At 43.2% G+C, this 18,699-nt stretch overlaps 1 protein-coding gene across 1 annotated transcript; it reads left to right on the top strand.

Annotated features, from left to right (window-relative positions):
• Positions 1 to 28: 28 nt before the first annotated feature.
• LOC115546168 (carboxypeptidase Q) lies at positions 29 to 16,832 on the top strand. Its single transcript, XM_030359862.1, has 11 exons — positions 29 to 2,243; positions 3,063 to 3,165; positions 3,788 to 3,997; positions 5,750 to 5,866; positions 7,077 to 7,284; positions 8,719 to 8,926; positions 11,704 to 11,815; positions 12,315 to 12,406; positions 13,371 to 13,466; positions 14,275 to 14,380; positions 15,193 to 16,832. The coding sequence occupies exons 1-11, from the start codon at positions 2,223 to 2,225 to the stop codon at positions 15,351 to 15,353; spliced, it is 1,434 nt and encodes a 477-aa protein (XP_030215722.1). The 5' UTR covers positions 29 to 2,222; the 3' UTR covers positions 15,354 to 16,832.
• The last annotated feature ends 1,867 nt before the right edge of the window (positions 16,833 to 18,699 follow it).

Raw genomic sequence — 18,699 nt, 5'->3', positions numbered from 1 at the left:
GACCTTTTAAGATCGATTTAATTTATACTTTCAGAGAGCTGCAGCCAAACCAGGACCTGTTAACTTCAGCATTGTAGCAAAGTTTATATCAACATTTAAACACGGACAAGTGTTCATCCTTTTTGAACCTAAGGATGAACACTACTTTATGGTACTAAATATAGGGTTATAAATATTCTTGTTGTGAACTGCATTATGTAATTTGTCCTCTTTACATGAGGTAAAGATATCTTTTGTTATCCTGTCGTTTAGGAAACAAGTTTGATTGCTGCATTTTGTTTGCCTTTTTCGATTGATTATTATTTTTCGGGAGATATGAATGTTTGATTCATCTACCTTTTTTTTTTTGCTATGAAAATGTGTTACTGGACCATCTTTTTTGATTATTGATTTCAATGTTTTGAGAAAAAGTCAAATATAATTGCGAATATCTTTGCCAAAGAGTTATTTTATATACAAATATATATATATACAGGAGTCGCAATGTCTTGCACCTATTCTTATCAATGTTGGTGCTTGTCCATTCATTATAGAGCAACCAAACAATTTCCTTTTTTTCCAAAAACGATGTCTTGGGTCAGCCCCAAACACCAAGTGGTTACCATGGGACATCGCTGGCGAGGGATTTCAGCCTACAATAAGAACAATTTCAACATTCGTGTTCAACCAGACAGGGTATTTACTCAGAGCAAGAAGGCCTGTGTGTGTCCGTGCACGTCTAAGCTACTACGCCACCAGGCTGGTTGAAGTGCTCCTAGCCGAACACTCTCTGTGCAACAATAGAGCAGGGAGATATTATCGACCACACCTCTAAGCGTGCCCATGAATAATTAGTGTAATCCACATGCCTTTACAAGTGGACTGACCTAAACCAAAGCACATTCCGCTCCTTACATTCCACGGAGCTTTTAGCGTACAGCTTGAAGGAGCAAAAACAAGCCAGATCGTGATGTCTTACAAATGTTTGGTTTAGTCCAATAAATCAATTTTACTGTTCACTTCGGAGAAAAAAAATATTAACGTTCGGGAGTTTTTTTGTTTAATTAATGGCGCTTTGCTAGCCAACTATTTCTCAGACGCTATGTATTTCAACATGGAGGATTTGATATTTGACCGTATATTTCTGACACACATTCTACGGTAATCTTTAATATAATAACATTAATAATGTTAAACTTAACAATAACCAGATGCTCAGTGTTATATCAAAAAGACTTATTTTAATGCAAACATTTGAGTGCTCTAAATCTGGAGAGGGTCGACGAAGGCAGTTGGATTATGTTCAGGTGTACAACACAGACATTTTGGCACAGTAATGTAAAAGCCGACCAAATATTTGTATTATCTTCAATTTTGCTTCGATATAGCCTACATGTATTTAAAAATAATTGACTTTGTGAAAACTTGGTAAGATTATGTTAATTATATTGAGAACTTGATATTAAACTGCCATTTTTTTTGATGTTAGTGCCATAGTGCTGGATTATTGTTTGTGATCATACACAAGTTTGATTACAATGAAATCGATTTCTATTCTTTTCGGATAAATCAAGCTTGTTCCAGTGTTTTTTGGTCCTTAATAAAATGTGGGCTTGATCCTACGCTATTTAATTACATTTCTTCTCACCCGTTTGGACTGGTTGGCCTATGTTGATTCTTGTCTTGTCACACTTTCCCAAATCCTTTTGATCAATATACTATATCTATTTTTTTACCGGGTTAAGGTCTGGGTTGGGTTACGTTGTAAATTAATGGTGATTAACCACAAAGAATCTTCATAGGCCTACTTTCTAGCATTCAAACCGTAACCAATGCAAACACATACAGACATGCTGCCTTTATTGATTCTGGCCGAACATCAGAGCATTTGAATAAAATTGGAACGTGTGGCTTTCTGAAAGTTGTAGGGTCGAGCTTATATCCATACAGAAAGGACACAGGCCTATAGTTTAACCCAAATATTACCATCTCAAGTAAACTACATTTAATGGAATTATTGTTCTCCACTTGGAAGAATTTTAGTTCATATAGTCTAATCCAATCATCTGCGGTAATTCTGAAGAACGTCACATTGCGGAAGTAAACAACAGTCTTGTGATTCCCCTGTCTGTAATGTTTAGATTGGTAAATTCTTCTGATGGCTCGCAAAAACCTGATCTAAGGGATTTATATGAATAAAAAATAATCCATCAAGAAGCATCATTGAATCGAGAGCAAAGCCAATGCATCTGAAACCGATCAAGGTAAGACCCATCTGAACTGATCAAGAACAGGCTGACACATATACTAGGCTGACATGAACGTTGTTGAACACATGGTTATAATGGAGTTAACTCTTGACAAGAAAGGCTCTGGGTCGCAAGGTTCATCAATGCAGTAAGACAGTATGCATGCAATTACTTAATTTGAAGCGCTTGTTTGTAGGCTGTGGTTGACCAATTATGAGTACGCAAATGGAAAAGCAAGTTGGAGGTTAGCGGTGCAGTCACAGAGAAGGCTGATCCACAGAAAGAGAAGTGGTATTGTCCCCTAGTCATGAGACCTGCGCTTGCCGTCTCGAGTTTCGTACATTGATCCGCATAATTGGAAAATAAAGCAGAATGTAATTTGATGTGCTGATTGATTTATATGTTGGCTGTCAGAGTTATTACCATGCCATTCACGTGTGCTACTTGGCTTCTGTAATTTAAACTGCAAGTCCTATCTTGATGCTTTCTTACGAGGCTATTGATACGACTTCCACACCGAGTTTTCACACAGTAGTAAATTGGCAAAACTTCCAAAACCAATATCCTAATGAAATATGATGGGAAGAAACATTTTATTCACTCAACTTAACTTTTAGAATTCTATTGCTGTTTGTGTTCATTTATTATGATTACATCCTCAATAAAATAAGGAACCAAGACTACTCAAGCTTTTGATTCACTTCACATACTCACTCACTCACTCACTTAACTCCCCTGCCTGGCCGTATGCCCCTCGACTCACTCACTCCCTCACTCTCTCACTCCCTCACTCTCTCACCCCTGCCCCCCTCTCTTCTCTGTGTGATTCTACAGATGGCTGTGGGGCATCGGCCACTGTGCCTTCAGTCTTTCCCCGTTCTGTTCTGGACGTGTTCACTGCTGCTGCTCGGCTGTGGGTGTGTACCCATGCAGAGAGGTAGACAGTCTTTTTTTTTAGAAAAAACTTTATTTATCCCAAGATGGGCAATTTAGTTCACAGTTTCCAGTCTCACATCACACACTACTCAATAAATACAATTAATAGAAATAGGAGGTAGTCAAACACGTATATCAAAGGCAATCCAACGCACACATTTATCTCACAGTTCATTTCATCCACCCTGCCCCTGGAAACACCCAGCAACACTGGTGGGCCCTCCACCTCCTCCTGACTATTGTAATCGTAAGCAGTGGGCGACTCCAACAGTTCTGGCATTCTGAAACTTGCTCGGTTCTCTCATCTGGATGTCTGCGCGGTAACGGAATGGTTGCAGGTCCGTCCTTAGCATTGTCTATCGTTGCTGTTGCGGCCATTCAACTATTTCAGCTATTTCATTGTGTTTTTAAATTTGGAAATGACTTTAAACTGCAAAACCGGCCTGGTTTAAGTGTGGCAGAAGTCAGACCACAGGCTGTGCTGTATTGGGAACTGCGAGTGATTAATGCACGTGAAAATCCTACAAGCAGTCCCTTTGGATCCATGAATACATTCATACATACACACATGAGTACATTGAAGCACGTCATGTTCCTGATGGCCGTCATTCTGTTCTGTTCAGACATGGCGAAAGAGGTGGCGAGCTACACTGACGTAGCCAATCAGATCATCAAGCTGGTGTTGTCCGGCTCCGCCCAGAAGCGCTCTTATGAACGCCTGTCCAACTTCACGGACGCCATCGGCAACCGAGTCAGTGGCTCCCACAACTTGGAACTGGCCATCGCATACATGTACAACGCCATGAGCCAAGATGGCCTGGATGTACATTTAGGTAGGTCAACTCACTCACTCACTCACTCACTCACTCACTCACTCACTCACTCACTCACTCACTCACTCACTCACTCAGTCTCACTGTGTGTGTTTGTGGATGTCTCCACTACTGACATTTCCAGACTCAGTATGTCCTTCCAAGTCGTTTAAGTCAACCACCTGATTTTTTTGTAGCAACTACACTGTTCCCAAATGAACAGTCCGCACCTGGCGACACGTTTGTGAGGAAATAAATATGTGTGTGTGGTGGGTGTTAGAAAACACCTGTAAGTGAATGGTACGCTTCTGGTAAACAAAAGAATCATCTGCTTTCATTACTATTTCAACCTGATTGTAGGAGAAGTTGGGGTCGCCCACTGCCTTCTCATACACTGGGGTGCAGCTAAGATAAGGGCTGTGTTACAGTCCAGGTCAGGAGGTTAGAGTAATGACCTGGGGCAAATGGTCCGGACAGCCTGAACTGGCTAGCAGCAACGATCTTGCTAGGGCCCATGATGTTCAACCTTTAGACAATGGGAATTTCGACTCCAGCTGTGAGTTTGATTGGACATTACAAGTCGTTTCAGAATCTGCCCTGTGACTTGTTGACATCGCAAGTGGGGCTGACACTCGCACCTGGTGGTAATGTGGGCGCCTTTTAAGTTGGCTGGTTGGAGTGATACTGAAGGGTTATATTTGAGGGTTGATCACCAGGGGTCCTCTACTTGAGATACTTAAGAAGGTACTTATGCGCTCACCAAACTGCCCTGGAGGGATCCCCAACTCTGTGTTCTTCCTCAATGTCTTCCTTGCTGATAAAGGGAGTTTTTTTGGTGGGGTTTGGGTCAGTGTTGTGGGTGTCTTAACTATTTGGCCTGTTAAGCCTTTTCAGACTGTAATGGTGATAAGGGCTATGCAAATAAAATTGTATTGAATACTGTTGCATACTTTGAAACCAGATTATTTAGCTGTTTAGTAATTGGGCGTGTGTGTGTGTGTGTTGTTTGGAGTTTTGGATTGCATGATTACGTACGTATTTCGGCATATGTGACACGCAAAGTGCGTGTATTATCTGGGATAGTTTGAGGGTTGCGTAGGGAGTAGAATACATGACTGGAATGGTGAACTAGGTCAGGTCATGCTTTGTGATGTCTTGAGAAAATGAGGTTAGGGTCAATATAATGGAGCCTGATGTTTTCTGGTCATGTGTAATGTCTGGCGAGTTGTTGGGAGGAAGAATAGAGTATTTATAATCCCTGCACTATGATGTTGACTAGGAAACGCCCCATTGCTGCTCCAAACTGACCCTTATCAATCGACTCCCGTGCTAAATTTAACAATATTAACGATACATTCTCATGCTCTGCTTGGAACGTAATCTCCTGATTATGTATATTTTTTATTATTTAATAATTATTGTTTATATATATATATATTATAACAATTATTATATTTATTTATTTATTTATTTATTTATTTATTTTCATTTATAAATTATTAAGTAATGAAATATAAATAATGATATTATTCGTTCTTTTGTTTGTGTGTTTATTGTCTCCGTTGGTGTTCTTTTAATGATCTTGTGGTTATAATTCTTTGTTCAATGTTTTTGTTTAAACATTATTTAAAACATTACGCTGAGAACCATGTGATGGATCTCAGGCAGTTATTCCTAACGAGGAGTTTCTCACACATCGACCGTCCAACAGCCTTGAGCTGTCTTTGTCCACCGCCATGAGGATGACGCTTGTCTTTGTTTCCTGACGAGCAGAGCCGGTTAAGGTCCCCCACTGGGTGAGAGGAGAGGAGGGGGCGGAGATGGTTCTGCCGAGGCCCAAGACGCTGGCCATGCTGGGGCTGGGCAGCAGCGTGGGGACCCCCCCTGAAGGTACAGGCCATGGAGCCGGGGAGACCGTAGTAAGACGGTTTCATCACGTGGAAGGACTTTAAGGCCCAATCCCATTTCTACCCCTTACCCCTTCCCCTTACCCCTCCCCCTTGTTTTGAAGGGGTAAGGGGAAGGCGTAAGGGGTAGAAATGGGATTGGGCCTTAGGCCCAATCCCATTTCTACCCCTTACGCCTTCCCCTTACCCCTTCCCCTTCCCCCTTCAAAACAAGGGGGAGGGGTAAGGGGTAGAAATGGGATTGGGCCTAAGAGCCATGGCGGTCGAGTGATGAATCCGTCACAACTGTCTCTCCTGACTTCGCTCAGACATCCGTTACCGATGTCGTGTGACAACAGCACTATGACAGGGCTTTGTTTAAGACGGTTTTCTATGGTCTGTTATTTCAGAATAGTGTGGCGTCTGTTATTTCCGAATAGCAGACTGCTGCTATGAATATCATGACGGATGATATGACGCAATTTTTTTTCATAATAATCGTAATTGTTATATGACATTTATTTTTATTTTTTTGCGTCAAATAATGAATTTCTTGAGTGAGCAGCCATGTATGCGGATCGTTAACTAAACAGATGTTTTATTAATATTAGTGCTGTCGGTTAAACGCGTTATTAACAGCGTTAACGCAAACCAATTTTAACGGCGTTCATTTTTTTATCGCGCGATTGCGCAAATTTATTAATTTAAAAAATAAAAATAAAAATTATGTTGGTAGGTTTGTAGGTTCATCGTTTAATTGCACTATAGGCTTTTTTTTGTATTTTTTCTGTTTTGATCAGTATATGCCAATGTTGTTAAAAAAAACATTTGCACAAGACAAGCCGATGTACTTGTTGATGTTGATAAGAGCATTAAAATGAGAACAATTAATGGGACAAAGAAATAAAGGGATATTTAGCATTAAAAAAAATTGCGATTAATCGTGAGTTAACTATGGCATTAATGTGATTAATCGCGATTAAATATTTTAATCGCTTGACAGCACTAATTAATACCTAAACAACCTGAACAACAGCAAAACTAAATCCCCTCTCTCCCATTGAAGCGTGTATCGCCTTTCTTCCCGACGGCTCATGGTTCGAGTCGGTCTGAATCTATGAGCCGGCGGTGCGCTGAGAGACGGTTTAGCGACGCTCTGTACCTTCTCTCTCTCTCTCCGCCTGACCCGGGCCCCCCCCCCCCCCCCCCTCCAGGCATCGAGGCGGAGGTGGTGGTGGTGAGCTCCTTCGAGGACCTGAAGAGCCGCGGGGCCAACGTCTCGGGCAGGATCGTGGTGTTCAACCAGCCCTTCGTCAGCTACGGCGAGACGGTGGCTTACCGGGCGTTCGGCGCGTCGGAGGCCGCCAAGCTAGGCGCCGTGGCCGCGCTAATCCGCTCCGTCACCCCGGTGTCCATCAACAGGTATCTCCCCCCCCCCCCCCCCCCCCCGTCTGTCTGTCTGTCTGTCAGCCTGTCTGTCAAAGAGAAGTAATGTCATTGTCTAGATCAGTGGTTCTCCAACTCTCAACTTTGTGTATACCTTCTATTTGGCAGTGTAAACATGAACATTAAAAGGGTGCAAACACTCACAATGTAGTGAGATACATGGGCCTGTGCTTCATGCACCTGTCGGCTAATGTCTCCCCACAAAAGAAGCGTAAAGCCAGGGCAGGGTCAGAGCACGAGAGGTGAATCCCATTCAAATATATTCTTCCTGAAACTAATATTTTTTAGCACCTTTTGCTGTTTCTGGTAGCGCCTCCTCTTTCCCCGGATTCGCCTTCGTCCTTGTGTTCAGATTTACAATACAACCACTATTCCATTTTCTTTTTTTGTGATCAATTTTTTATTTTATGATTTATGCAACAAACATAGAAAACAGTTAGGCATATGCACAAATAGGTCAACATACAACATTTGACATAAACACAAATAAGACAACATACACCAATAAGACATAAACGCAAATAAGACAACATTTAATATTAAACAGTTACACGTACACAAATGAGACAACACACAGCATTCATCAACACGCACTCCCCCCCCCCCCCCCACACACACACTGGTCTTGCCCCCCCCACCTACGGAATATCAGTCATCTGAACAGCTCAGTAGAGTTGTTAAGTCTGAGTCAGAAATGTAGGATAACAGATGTAAAATAAGTAAAAGACGGAAAGTAAATCATGGCTACTCCCCCAACATACTAACGATAAAGGATGACCACAAGTTGATGTTTTTAGCTTGCGCGCCATGCATGCTGGCCACAGATTTCTCTAGCTTAGCCAGATCTATAACTGTGTTGATAAGATAGATCATGAGGTGCTTTAAATCTCTGTGCTACAAGCTTTTTGGCAGCAGTAAGGCCTACCAGAAACCAGCGTTGGTGCATCAAAGAAAGATCCAAACCAGTGAAATCGTCCAGCGATAGGATAGTTGGGGAGCAGGGTCTGGTACACTCAAGCACTATAGACATTCTGTTGGACACCATACTCCAAAAGTCTCTCACACCAGGGCAATCCCAGACCATGTGAACAAAGGTTCCTGTGGTTTCTAAAGAGCATAGATGACTATTCCGTTTTCTAAATGTTCTGTTGTCTAGCTTTCAGTTCCCCCAGTGGAGAACCACTAGTCTAGAAGAAGCTGAAATAGTATCCCCAGTGGCAACACGGTAATCCAATTCCAAGTCTCCTTTTGACCATCGAGTACATGTCTGGGAAGGGGGGGGGGGGTTCTATCACTACCCAGTAGTGATAGAACCGAGCTCCGCAGGGAAGTTAGGGAACGGGTCTAGTTGAAGGAGCTCTCCGGGAACCCGGTCTTTACTGGGGGGGTCTTTCGGCCGGCCCGGCCAAGCCCCCACACAGGCGTCCAGGACTACCAGGAGGGGGTGCGGCGCATCCCGGCGGCCTGCATCACGGTGGAGGACGCCCAGCTCATGGCCCGCATGGCGGCCAGGGGTCAGCGGGTGGTGGTCCGGCTGAACATGGGGGCCAAGACGCTGCCGGACGCCGACTCCTTCAACACGGTGGCGGAGATCAGGGGATGGCAGCACCCTGAACAGGTACCCACCTGGGCGGGGGTGGGGGTGGGGGTGTGGGCTGTACCACCCCACCGGGTAGTGGTTGTTAAAGGTGAGGTGTTATACCACCAGGTGTGAGTGTGATCGGCCGGTACAAGCCGTTGGAAAAAACCGGCCTCTTCTGACATCACACGGGTGTGTCCACCTAGATGTGTGACGGATAGATGAGCAACGTTTGCTACAGTCCACTGGGTAGGCTGGTAGACTGATCCATCCAGCACACACCTAGTTGGACACGCCCCCTTGTGATGTCACAAGGGGCCGGTTTTCAAAACGGCTTGCAACGGCTAATCACTCTCACACCTGGTGGTGTAATATGTCACCTTTAAGGAAAAGACAGAACTTCCAGTGATGATTGTGATCCCAAGCAGCTGCCTGATAACCAGATGACGGATGTATTTTAGTTGTTCTGGCAAACGCTCGGTTCGCAGTTTGTAGAAACGTCCATGCACCCGAGTGTATATAGTGTAGGGCTGATTGAACAAATGAGCCGATTAAAAAAAGTTACTTATTTATTTACAATCGTAACGTTACTGTACGATCGTAAATAAGTAACTGTCGTTGTTTATTGTTTTATCTCTTTCTACATTCTACAGCTGCGGCCTCCAAATTCTCAGTCTGGGATTTGAAATAGTATAATGTTAGCTTATCCCTTAACTTGGTACAGCGATGGACAGGTGCTAAGGATTGTGGGTAATGTTGAACTGGGCTGGACTGACTGTTGGAATGCTGTTGACTCATCGAATCACCCCCGGCCCGTAGATCAGACAACCTCGACTCCTCAAAATCAATGAAATGGAGGATCCGGGGAATGGGTCATGTCCTGTGTGATTTCACAATTTATGAACGAGTGATTTCAAAATATATCAATGTGTGATTTCACAAGACACACTATGTGACTGATTTCACAATTTCACACGCAACAAGAAACGTCTGTAGGAAAAGAGGGAGATGTTTTATTCGGTTCAGGGAAGGCTTGATCCTTGAATGGCACTTCAGTGCTGAAGGTTCTCTCCATAGTGTGTTGTTGTCACTGTCCAATATCAGGGATGTCCTTCCTAGGGAAGAACCGAAATGAAAATTCTTGGCCGAAACCGAATATACTGAAAAAGTCGGCTGAAAGCCGGAACCGGATACCGAATGTGGCTTTTGCTGTTTTTCATTCATTTTACTTTAATTTTTCACCATTGCATAAATCAAACAATTAAATGTCCCTTTATAAACTTTTTTGTCTTGCTTTTCAATGAATAATATCAATTACAAATTTGATACAAAATATTTATTTAATACTGAACGTTTTCTAACATTCCAGCAGACCCTATAGCAAAAATTTAAGAACAATGAACCTTTAAATAAATGTTTTTTTTATTTTTTATTATTATTATTATTATTTTTTTTTTTTAATCAAAAATAAAAATGTTTGGTGTATTTCTTTCGGCCTGGTGTTTTTTCGGCCGTTTATCAGTTCATTCACACTCTGCAGGCATTATGTACTGCTTTACCTTCCTGCTCAGAATGATCTGCTCAAACTGTGTCTTCTGCCATGTGTTCCTCCTAACCCTCATAGGATTAAATAGATTAGTTTAATTCGAACAAGGGTATGGTGAACATTTGAACCCTCCCACTTATGAACCAGTTTCCAGCCGGCGATATGATCTCATGTTTCCCTCTCCTCTCGAGGAGTCTGCTACGCGCTGCCAAGCAGGTTTCGTCACGTCGACACAGTCTGAGCGAATCCCGATGAATCACTTTCGCTTCTGTAATTCATTCCGTCAGCTTTCAACCGAATTGTCAACTCGGTTCTCCAGTTGGTTTTTTGCCAAGTTCAACGTTCACAGGGAACTGCTAGGAAGTTGGTATGACAGCCGCACGGCTGATGTCAGCTGTTCCACGGAATCCATAACATACCCTCACAGCCAAGACATCACTTATAAGTCTGAGTGACTCATCCTGGGGGAGGGGGGGGGGAGATGTTTTGCAGAAGGGAGAATAGACACTAGGTGATGATCGGGAAAACCCCGGAAATGATTCATGGACATGTGACATGAATCATGGTAGTAACGCAAGGGTTCTGGTGGTGGGCTTTCAATTTCAAAACACCGTTCGAATACTTGTCGGTCGGGGTGACCCTCGCAAAGAGATAATATCCCTGGATCTGGCCGTGTTTACTTCTGTATAATCAAAACCTCTGTTTAACAGTTTGGGTCGAGAGGGGGAATACTTAAATGTGTGTGTAAAATGTAATGTCTACCGTGTGAGGGAGAATCTTCCCTACGGGATTGTTCTGTTATGAATGTCCTCTTCACAGTGAAGTGGAAAACTGAAACCTGGCCACTGCCAGACTCTTGACATTAACCAGAGCCTGTCTCACTGTGCCCTGTATCAAGCTGTTCCGTCCCCTTTGGGGGGTTTGTATTGCTGCGTGCTCTACCCCTGAACTCTTCTTCAGTATTTATCTTTTTTGGCTGTTTGTTGGAGTTCAAGTGTGTTTAGCCGTTCAATTCTTCAGTGGACTTCGGTTACACTGTAGTGACTAGCAAGATAAATAGTTGAATCCAAAACGGCTACATCATATGGGTTTCGCTCATTGCAGTCTTAAAAGCTGCACCACGTTTCAGTTCATGGTTGGGGCGGTTTCTAACTCGTCCTCAGAAGTAAACAAAGAGTTTTGTGACCCATTCTAAAGGATGATTCTCGAGTTTTTGTCGAAAGTTCCTACTTGGCTGTCGTTTCTAACACTGACTCCTTCAACCCACCAGGTAGTCGTGCTCAGTGGTCACTTGGACAGTTGGGACGTGGGGCAGGGGGCCATGGACGATGGGGGAGGAGCCATCATCTCCTGGGAGGCCCTGTCCGTCATCAAGGACCTAGGCAAGTGAGAAGGGGAGCAACAAAAACTGCACAGAAGTGGGAAAACAGATTTTTGGACCCTAGTCTATTGGACAGCTGCTACGGGGCTTAAGGACAGGCACACGCATACGCACAAATATTACACAGACGCATATTAAACAAACATACGCATACATACATGCATACATACATGCATACATGCATACATATTGCACGCACACACATATTGCGCACACACACACTCACATATTGCACACGCACGCATATTACAAACACACATGTCACACACACACACACACACACACACACACACACACACACACACACACACACACACACACACACACACACACACACACACACACACACACACGACTAATTAATTCTGTACGGATTCCCCAGAGTGCCAAAGGAGCTAGCATAGCGATGCACTGCTAGTGATTCGTTCCAAAAGTTGACAAGACAAACGCTTAATACATTTAACGATTTAAAAAAATCAGTGTGTCTCTGTGGCCTCCAGGCCTGCGTCCACGCAGGACCCTGAGAGCCGTTCTGTGGACGGCAGAGGAGCAGGGTGGGGTCGGAGCCCAGCAGTACTACCAGAGACACAAGGTACCAGACAGTGTACCCTGTCGACCTCGCTGCTATGGACCTCTGAAGAATAAGTCCCGCCTCCTCGGTGGAATGTCTGAACCATACACTTTTGACTGGGTTTTTGGATTTTCGGTGCCGTTAAAGTAGTAAACGATTATAAATGCTACTTTAACGGCACCGATCTTTGTGATCTCTGACTTAATGAAAGGGTTCTTAAGAGCTGTAGATAAGTGTGTTACCACATGTTTAACTGTAATGGAATATACGGCACAGAGCATGTACGGCACAGAGCATGTACGGCACAGAGCATGTACCACAAAGAGCATGTACCACACATAGCATGTACCACAAAGAGCATGTACCGCACAGAGCATGTACCACAAAGAGCATGTACCACAAAGAGCATGTACCACACAGAGCATGTACCACACAGCATGTACCACACAGAGCATGTACCACACAGAGCATGTACCACACAGAGCATGTACCACACAGAGCATGTACCACACAGAGCATGTACCACACAGCATGTACCGCACAGAGCATGTACCACACAGGGCATGTACCACAAAGAGCATATACCACAAAGAGCATGTACCACGCAGAGCGTATACCACAGAGAAGCTAGATGGAGTAATGTTTTGTAAACCTTTTTTTTTTTTACTCTCTTACTCTGGTCCTCATGAAATGATTTTTATCTCAACTTACCATCGGGTTAGGGCTTGACTAAAGCTGGTGAGCATAAATGTAGCTAATGAGCATAAATGTTAATTGCAAAACCAATTTAATTTGTTTTGCAATTTAATTAAAAAAAAAACATGTTATTATTCGTATTACTCTGAAAGATACCCTTGTATTGGCAAGCTAGTCACAAAAAATAAGTCATATTTGACGTGTCTGTTTTTCCTGTCTCACATGATGCTCACAAGGCTCTTACCCCTCCCCTCTGCCCTCTCTCTCCTGCCTGGCCCTCATGTGACAGGCCAACATCTCCAACTTTGACCTGGTCATGGAGTCCGACTTGGGGACCTTCGCTCCAGTGGCCTTGCAGTTTACGGGCAGCCCGGCAGCTCAGAAGGTAGGGGAGGGGGGGATCCTCTGAAGACATCACACCAGTCGTTTGACGCAATTGGGCCTGACAATCCAGACAAAGCCTAGAGTCAAATCCAGTATTGGCTGTTGCAGATATGAGAATCCTACACTGCACATCTTGGGAAATCATGACGTACGTCACTGTGGTTCAGCCTTATAGCGACAGATGATGCACTGAACCAAGGAATAGTATGTGATGACGCCACCTAGGAGGTAGACGCATTGATCTCTTATTAGAGGTGACCGATTGCAAAAAAGTTCAATTAAATTCCAAATATTAAATAAATGATTAGATAGGCCCACAGGAAGACGCATGAGTAAGGTCTTATGGTGTGTGCATGTTAACTATCTACTCTAGTGTTGAAATGTCTTGTCTTTACATATAGAGCACATTCAGTAGAGCATGGATCCTGAGGGCAGATATGAGCGTCGTCCAATTGGAGAGCTCGTCAGAGAATAAGAGGCCATCTGCATGTGTAATCGTAACAATTGTAGCGCTCTGAACCCATTTGAATTGGCTTTGGGATAAACAAACCTGATAAAGAGTGGAACTTGATAAATAGCGAATAAGACCACTTCAGCCTATCAATAGAGAATATCCATGATATCGCACAATTGACCGTTGAATTGAAATCACCCAATAAAAATGTAATGAAAAATCCCCGTAAATTCTCGTGTGTGTGTGTGTGTGTGTGTGTGTGTGTGTGTGTGTGTGTGTGTGTGTGTGTGTGTGTGTGTGTGTGTGTGTGTGTGTGTGTGTGTGTGTGTGTGTGTGTGTGTGTGTGTGCTGGCAGGTGATGCAGGAGGTGGTCCAGCTCTTGGCCCCCCTGAATACGACGCGGCTGGAGCCCCACGGAGAGGGCACCGACATCGGCCCCTGGATGCAGGCTGGGGTGCCAGGTGGGTCCCCTGGAAACAAGTCCGCCTGCCTTCCCCCCTTGTTCCTTACCTGTGAATGTTGCGAATACACAAATACTATAGAATGTTGCTGAGCACATTCAAAAACGCCTTAACGCAGGGGTCTCAAACTCAACTTACCTGGGGGCCACTGGAGGTAGAGTCTGGGTCAGGCTGGGCCCCATCAAGTATTCCACAAAAAAAAGGACCACAACTTATCCAATCTATCTTTGACAACAACGCGCGGGCCACACTAACACTAAACTTTGATGTCAAGTAGGGGGCCACAAAATATCATCCCGTGGGCCTCAATTGGCCCCCGGGTCGCGACTTTGAGACCCCTGCCTGAACGGAACCGGTCGAAACTCTTCATTACGAGAAACCCCGCTAGCCTGGCCCTGGCAGACTCTCGTACTCGTCTGGCCTCTCTCCAATGACAAACGTTAACTCACTCGAAGGCGGGTGTCTGTTGGAGTTTAAAACTATTTGTCTCTGCCCGGTGCCACTCTGGATCTAACATAACCAATTTCACAACCTCAACGTCATTATTCTCAGCCACTTCACAGGGACACACATCAGAGGGTACTTCAGTCTAATACATTTAACCTCTAGATGGCAGCAAACACCAACAATTGTTCTAGTGTGCTGTCACTCCCCTTAAGGTGTGTGTGTGTGTGTGTGTGTGTGTGTGTGTGTGTGTGTGTGTGTGTGTGTGTGTGTGTGTGTGTGTGTGTGTGTGTGTGTGTGTGTGTGTGTGTGTGTGTGTGTGTGTGTGTGTGTGTGTGTGTGTGTGTGTGTGTGTGTCTCTGATCCAGGTGCGAGTCTCCACGTTGAGGACGACAGGTACTTTTGGTTCCACCACTCGGAGGGGGACACCATGAGCGTCCAGAGCCCCGGCGCTATGGACCGCTGCTCGGCATTGTGGGCCGTGGTGGCCTACGTGGTTGCAGATCTGCAGGACATGCTCCCCAGATAGCCAATCACAACGGGGCAGGCCACCCCGGCCATCAACCAACCACCCTAGGGAATAATTAGCACCGGCTGATAATTAGCTTTCCGATCTTATTAAATTCCAAAGGTTTTCATTTTTAATAAGGATTTTGAGTTGTTAAGCCTAAATACTTTTTTATTTTGTTAATAAGAGTGACCACACCAAAGCATGATTACTGGATTAAAAACATAATTTATTTTTAATTGTTTTTTATGTTTTCGAATTATTCAACCTGTAGTCTGTGATTTCCCATGTTACATATTATTTTACAGAAATGCTGTACTTTTATTTGTGGACCTATTCCCTGCTGTTGTCTTTTTGTATTAAGGTTCACTTGTAAACAGGGTTGGAAAGTATTATCGGACAGTGGTTTATTTCGTGATTAAGATTTGTACTTTTGGTACTACAATATCGAGCAGATCACGACTTAAGCAACTTTTTGGTTATTGAAACGCACTGACCTGCTATAGTACGCTGCTTTATATCAGGGCCATTTGCAAGATCAGCAATCATGGCCAAATTTGTTATCGGGCCATGATTAATGCTCGAGATCTTACAGGTCATGTAAACAAATATTCTGCTTTTTATGTTTGGCTATCGCATAATTAGCGCCAACAAGGAAGTACACATTGACGGGAACATAGTTAGTAATATTATCAGGGTTATCAAATGGATTGGGTCCATTGTGCATTCTTTCAGATTTTCCGACATTAGACGTAAGCCGGTAATTTATCGTCCTTATCTTTCTTTTAGAAGGTCCCTTTCAGGTCGACTACTGTGTAATTCTATAGCCTGCAAACCAGAGTCTAATCTGCAAACTCATGTTTTAGTTGCCCTTACCAACTTTCTGGCCCAGTACTGTTTTGAGAGATTTCCATCACAATCAATATTAAGAAAATACAATCTATCGAGCTAGGAAAACATGATTAGGCACAAAAACGCATGTCTCTTCTACAAAATCATACATGGCATATCCCCCCTCCACTCAGAATTTGTTAATTATAGAACAAATCCACATCGGATCACAATAGGAGTCACGAGAGGGAACTGCATTATTCCATTAAGGAAAAGTGCCTTTAAAAGTGCCTCGTTGCTTTGGTGGGCTACTGCTTCGATGTCTAACACATCTGATGTTTCTATAAGTCCTAGTCTATCTTTTTATTTGTATTTGTCTGATGCTGGCTCTGGTTTGTCCTGCATGATTTATGTATTTTATGGCTTAAACTACTGAATACTTGTATGTGGTTATAATTAATGTTTTATCTGTTGCTTTTATCTTAGTTAATGTGTTGTGTTTTTTTATCTTCTTGTTATTTGTTATTTGCTTTTTAGGGAGCCTATTGTTACATCTGGCCAAAGACTGCAGATGGTTACTAGCCATTAGGCTAAATCTAGCATATTTACAGAAATGTTTATTAAGATGCATTGTCCCTTCGAATAAATAGAAATAAAAAGCAGACCTGACCGTATATTTTCTTGCCGATACAACGGTACACGTATAGGCAAGCTACTTGGAAGTGTAATGGGGCAGTCTGCCGAGGAGGCCTCACAGCAGTTGGCCCCCAGAGAAGGAGGCACTGTTGGTACTCACGGCTGTAAGTCTGTGCGCTCGGATTCACAAACCGTGACTTCGGATTCACAATCCGAGCCCACAGGTTCACTATAGGTTCACTATGGATTTTAACTTTTAGGGACAGATCGTTTGTGCTGATGACAGCGCATATGGTGGGAGACCAACGGTTTGATAATAATAATATTTTTTATTATTATTATATTATATATTTTTTGGGATAAAATAAGTAGCCATCGCTCTTATTTGATCATATTTTACCATATTTTCAGTAGTCACGCCTCACTTTAGTCTCTCTTGACTTACCTTCCGTGGTACCTTTTGTCCTCTAAAGCCGAATTCCCTCAGATCAAGCTTTCCTTGTCGCTGGGCCATGATGCTGAAATCACCTGTGCAGGCTGCGTTTCTATGTCGCTGATTGACGTGACATCAATTTGTGTCCCTTCATCCCCCCCTCAACTCGAGTGCTGGCTGTAGTTCACAAAGCGGCCTCACACAAAACCTAACATCATCAAACTTCTTCAGGAATTTGTTATCTTTGCATGGAAAATTATAATTTAAATCCACAAACAACAGGCCATATAAAGACTGGGACCAGAAAATAATCAAAGTCAAAGTGTGTTTATTGTTGCATGTACCAAATTGCTTCAGCACAGCAAAATTCTTGCGACTTGGCAAGCATCATTCATCTAATCACTTTCTCTCCATTGAAACCCATTCATATTTATTGATTTATTATATGATTTATTGATAGTGAAATCAGTGATATTGACTTAGCTTTGCTTTAGAGCTTTCAAGGCTTTTATGTGCATTGTTAGGTAAAAGTGGTAATTGCTGCCCAATGCTGGTCAATTTGCGAAAGAACAGATGAGGGCGCATGGATTGCAAATCCGTGCACGAATCCGAGGGAACGCCATCAATCGGTTCGCCCACTTACTGTTTTGGAAAAAGCTTTGGAAACTCAACAAAGAGTTTCAGAATATTTCCAGAAAATGCCTGAAACTTTGCCACCTAAGGATTTTTGGGTAGGGTATGCCAAAAAAAAACCTGATTCTGAGTCAGCAGGTCAAAATGTTTCCTTCTCGGCATCTCAGGGAGATTCCATTCCATAAATTTTGTGAAATGTCACAAAAACATTTCACTGCACATCCTGTATGAGTATGTTACAAATAAAAACCTTTTAATCTTGAATCTCTTTGAATCTTTCATTTATTTCCTTTATTATTTATTTATTTATTTTTTCTTTATACTTACTACCATGCTACTGATGAAATGATGTCCTAATTGTGCGTCCCTAGGTCCATTTTTTGCATTAACAAGCATATTTGCAAACTCGAGCAAACATCCAGAGAACTTGTTCCTTTATCAACAAATCAAAGACTACAGGAGAGCAATGGGGGTGGAACTTGAAGTACTCAAAGTCTCATTCCCAGGTGTGGAGGTGATTTAAAGCTTTGGATGGCTCACTGATAGCACACAGGTAGCATTTGGAAATTCTTTTTTTCTTTACTTTGGGTTAACTTGGTTGCTTTTATTCCATTAGGCATGTTCTTATTACTTATAACTTCAGGCAATCCACTTATGGTTCTTTCATTTAGAACATGCTCAATACTGCTGTCACTGAGGCTGCTGGAGCCTGCCTCTCCCCCTCCCCCCCTCCCTCCCTCCCTCCAGGCCAGAGATGGGGAACTTTCATGATAAAGAGGGCCACATTTTTCATCATAACCATCAGAGGGCAACATGACTGCACACTTCAACTAA

Source organism: Gadus morhua, chromosome 6 (genome assembly GCF_902167405.1).
Source record: "Gadus morhua chromosome 6, gadMor3.0, whole genome shotgun sequence".
In the NCBI taxonomy this organism is placed as follows: Eukaryota; Metazoa; Chordata; class Actinopteri; order Gadiformes; family Gadidae; genus Gadus; species Gadus morhua.
The sequence above is the reverse complement of the archived record's forward strand: the minus strand, read 5'-3'. Positions and strand labels throughout refer to the sequence as shown.

Bases quoted from the DNA above. Each gene is read 5' to 3' on its own strand.
- LOC115546168 (XM_030359862.1), top strand. From the start codon at position 2,223: ATGCATCTGAAACCGATCAAG. The intron at 3,166-3,787 runs GTAGACAGTCTT...TGTTCTGTTCAG, and splicing joins GTGTGTACCCATGCAGAGAG to ACATGGCGAAAGAGGTGGCG. The intron at 7,285-8,718 runs GTATCTCCCCCC...GGCCCGGCCAAG, and splicing joins ACCCCGGTGTCCATCAACAG to CCCCCACACAGGCGTCCAGG.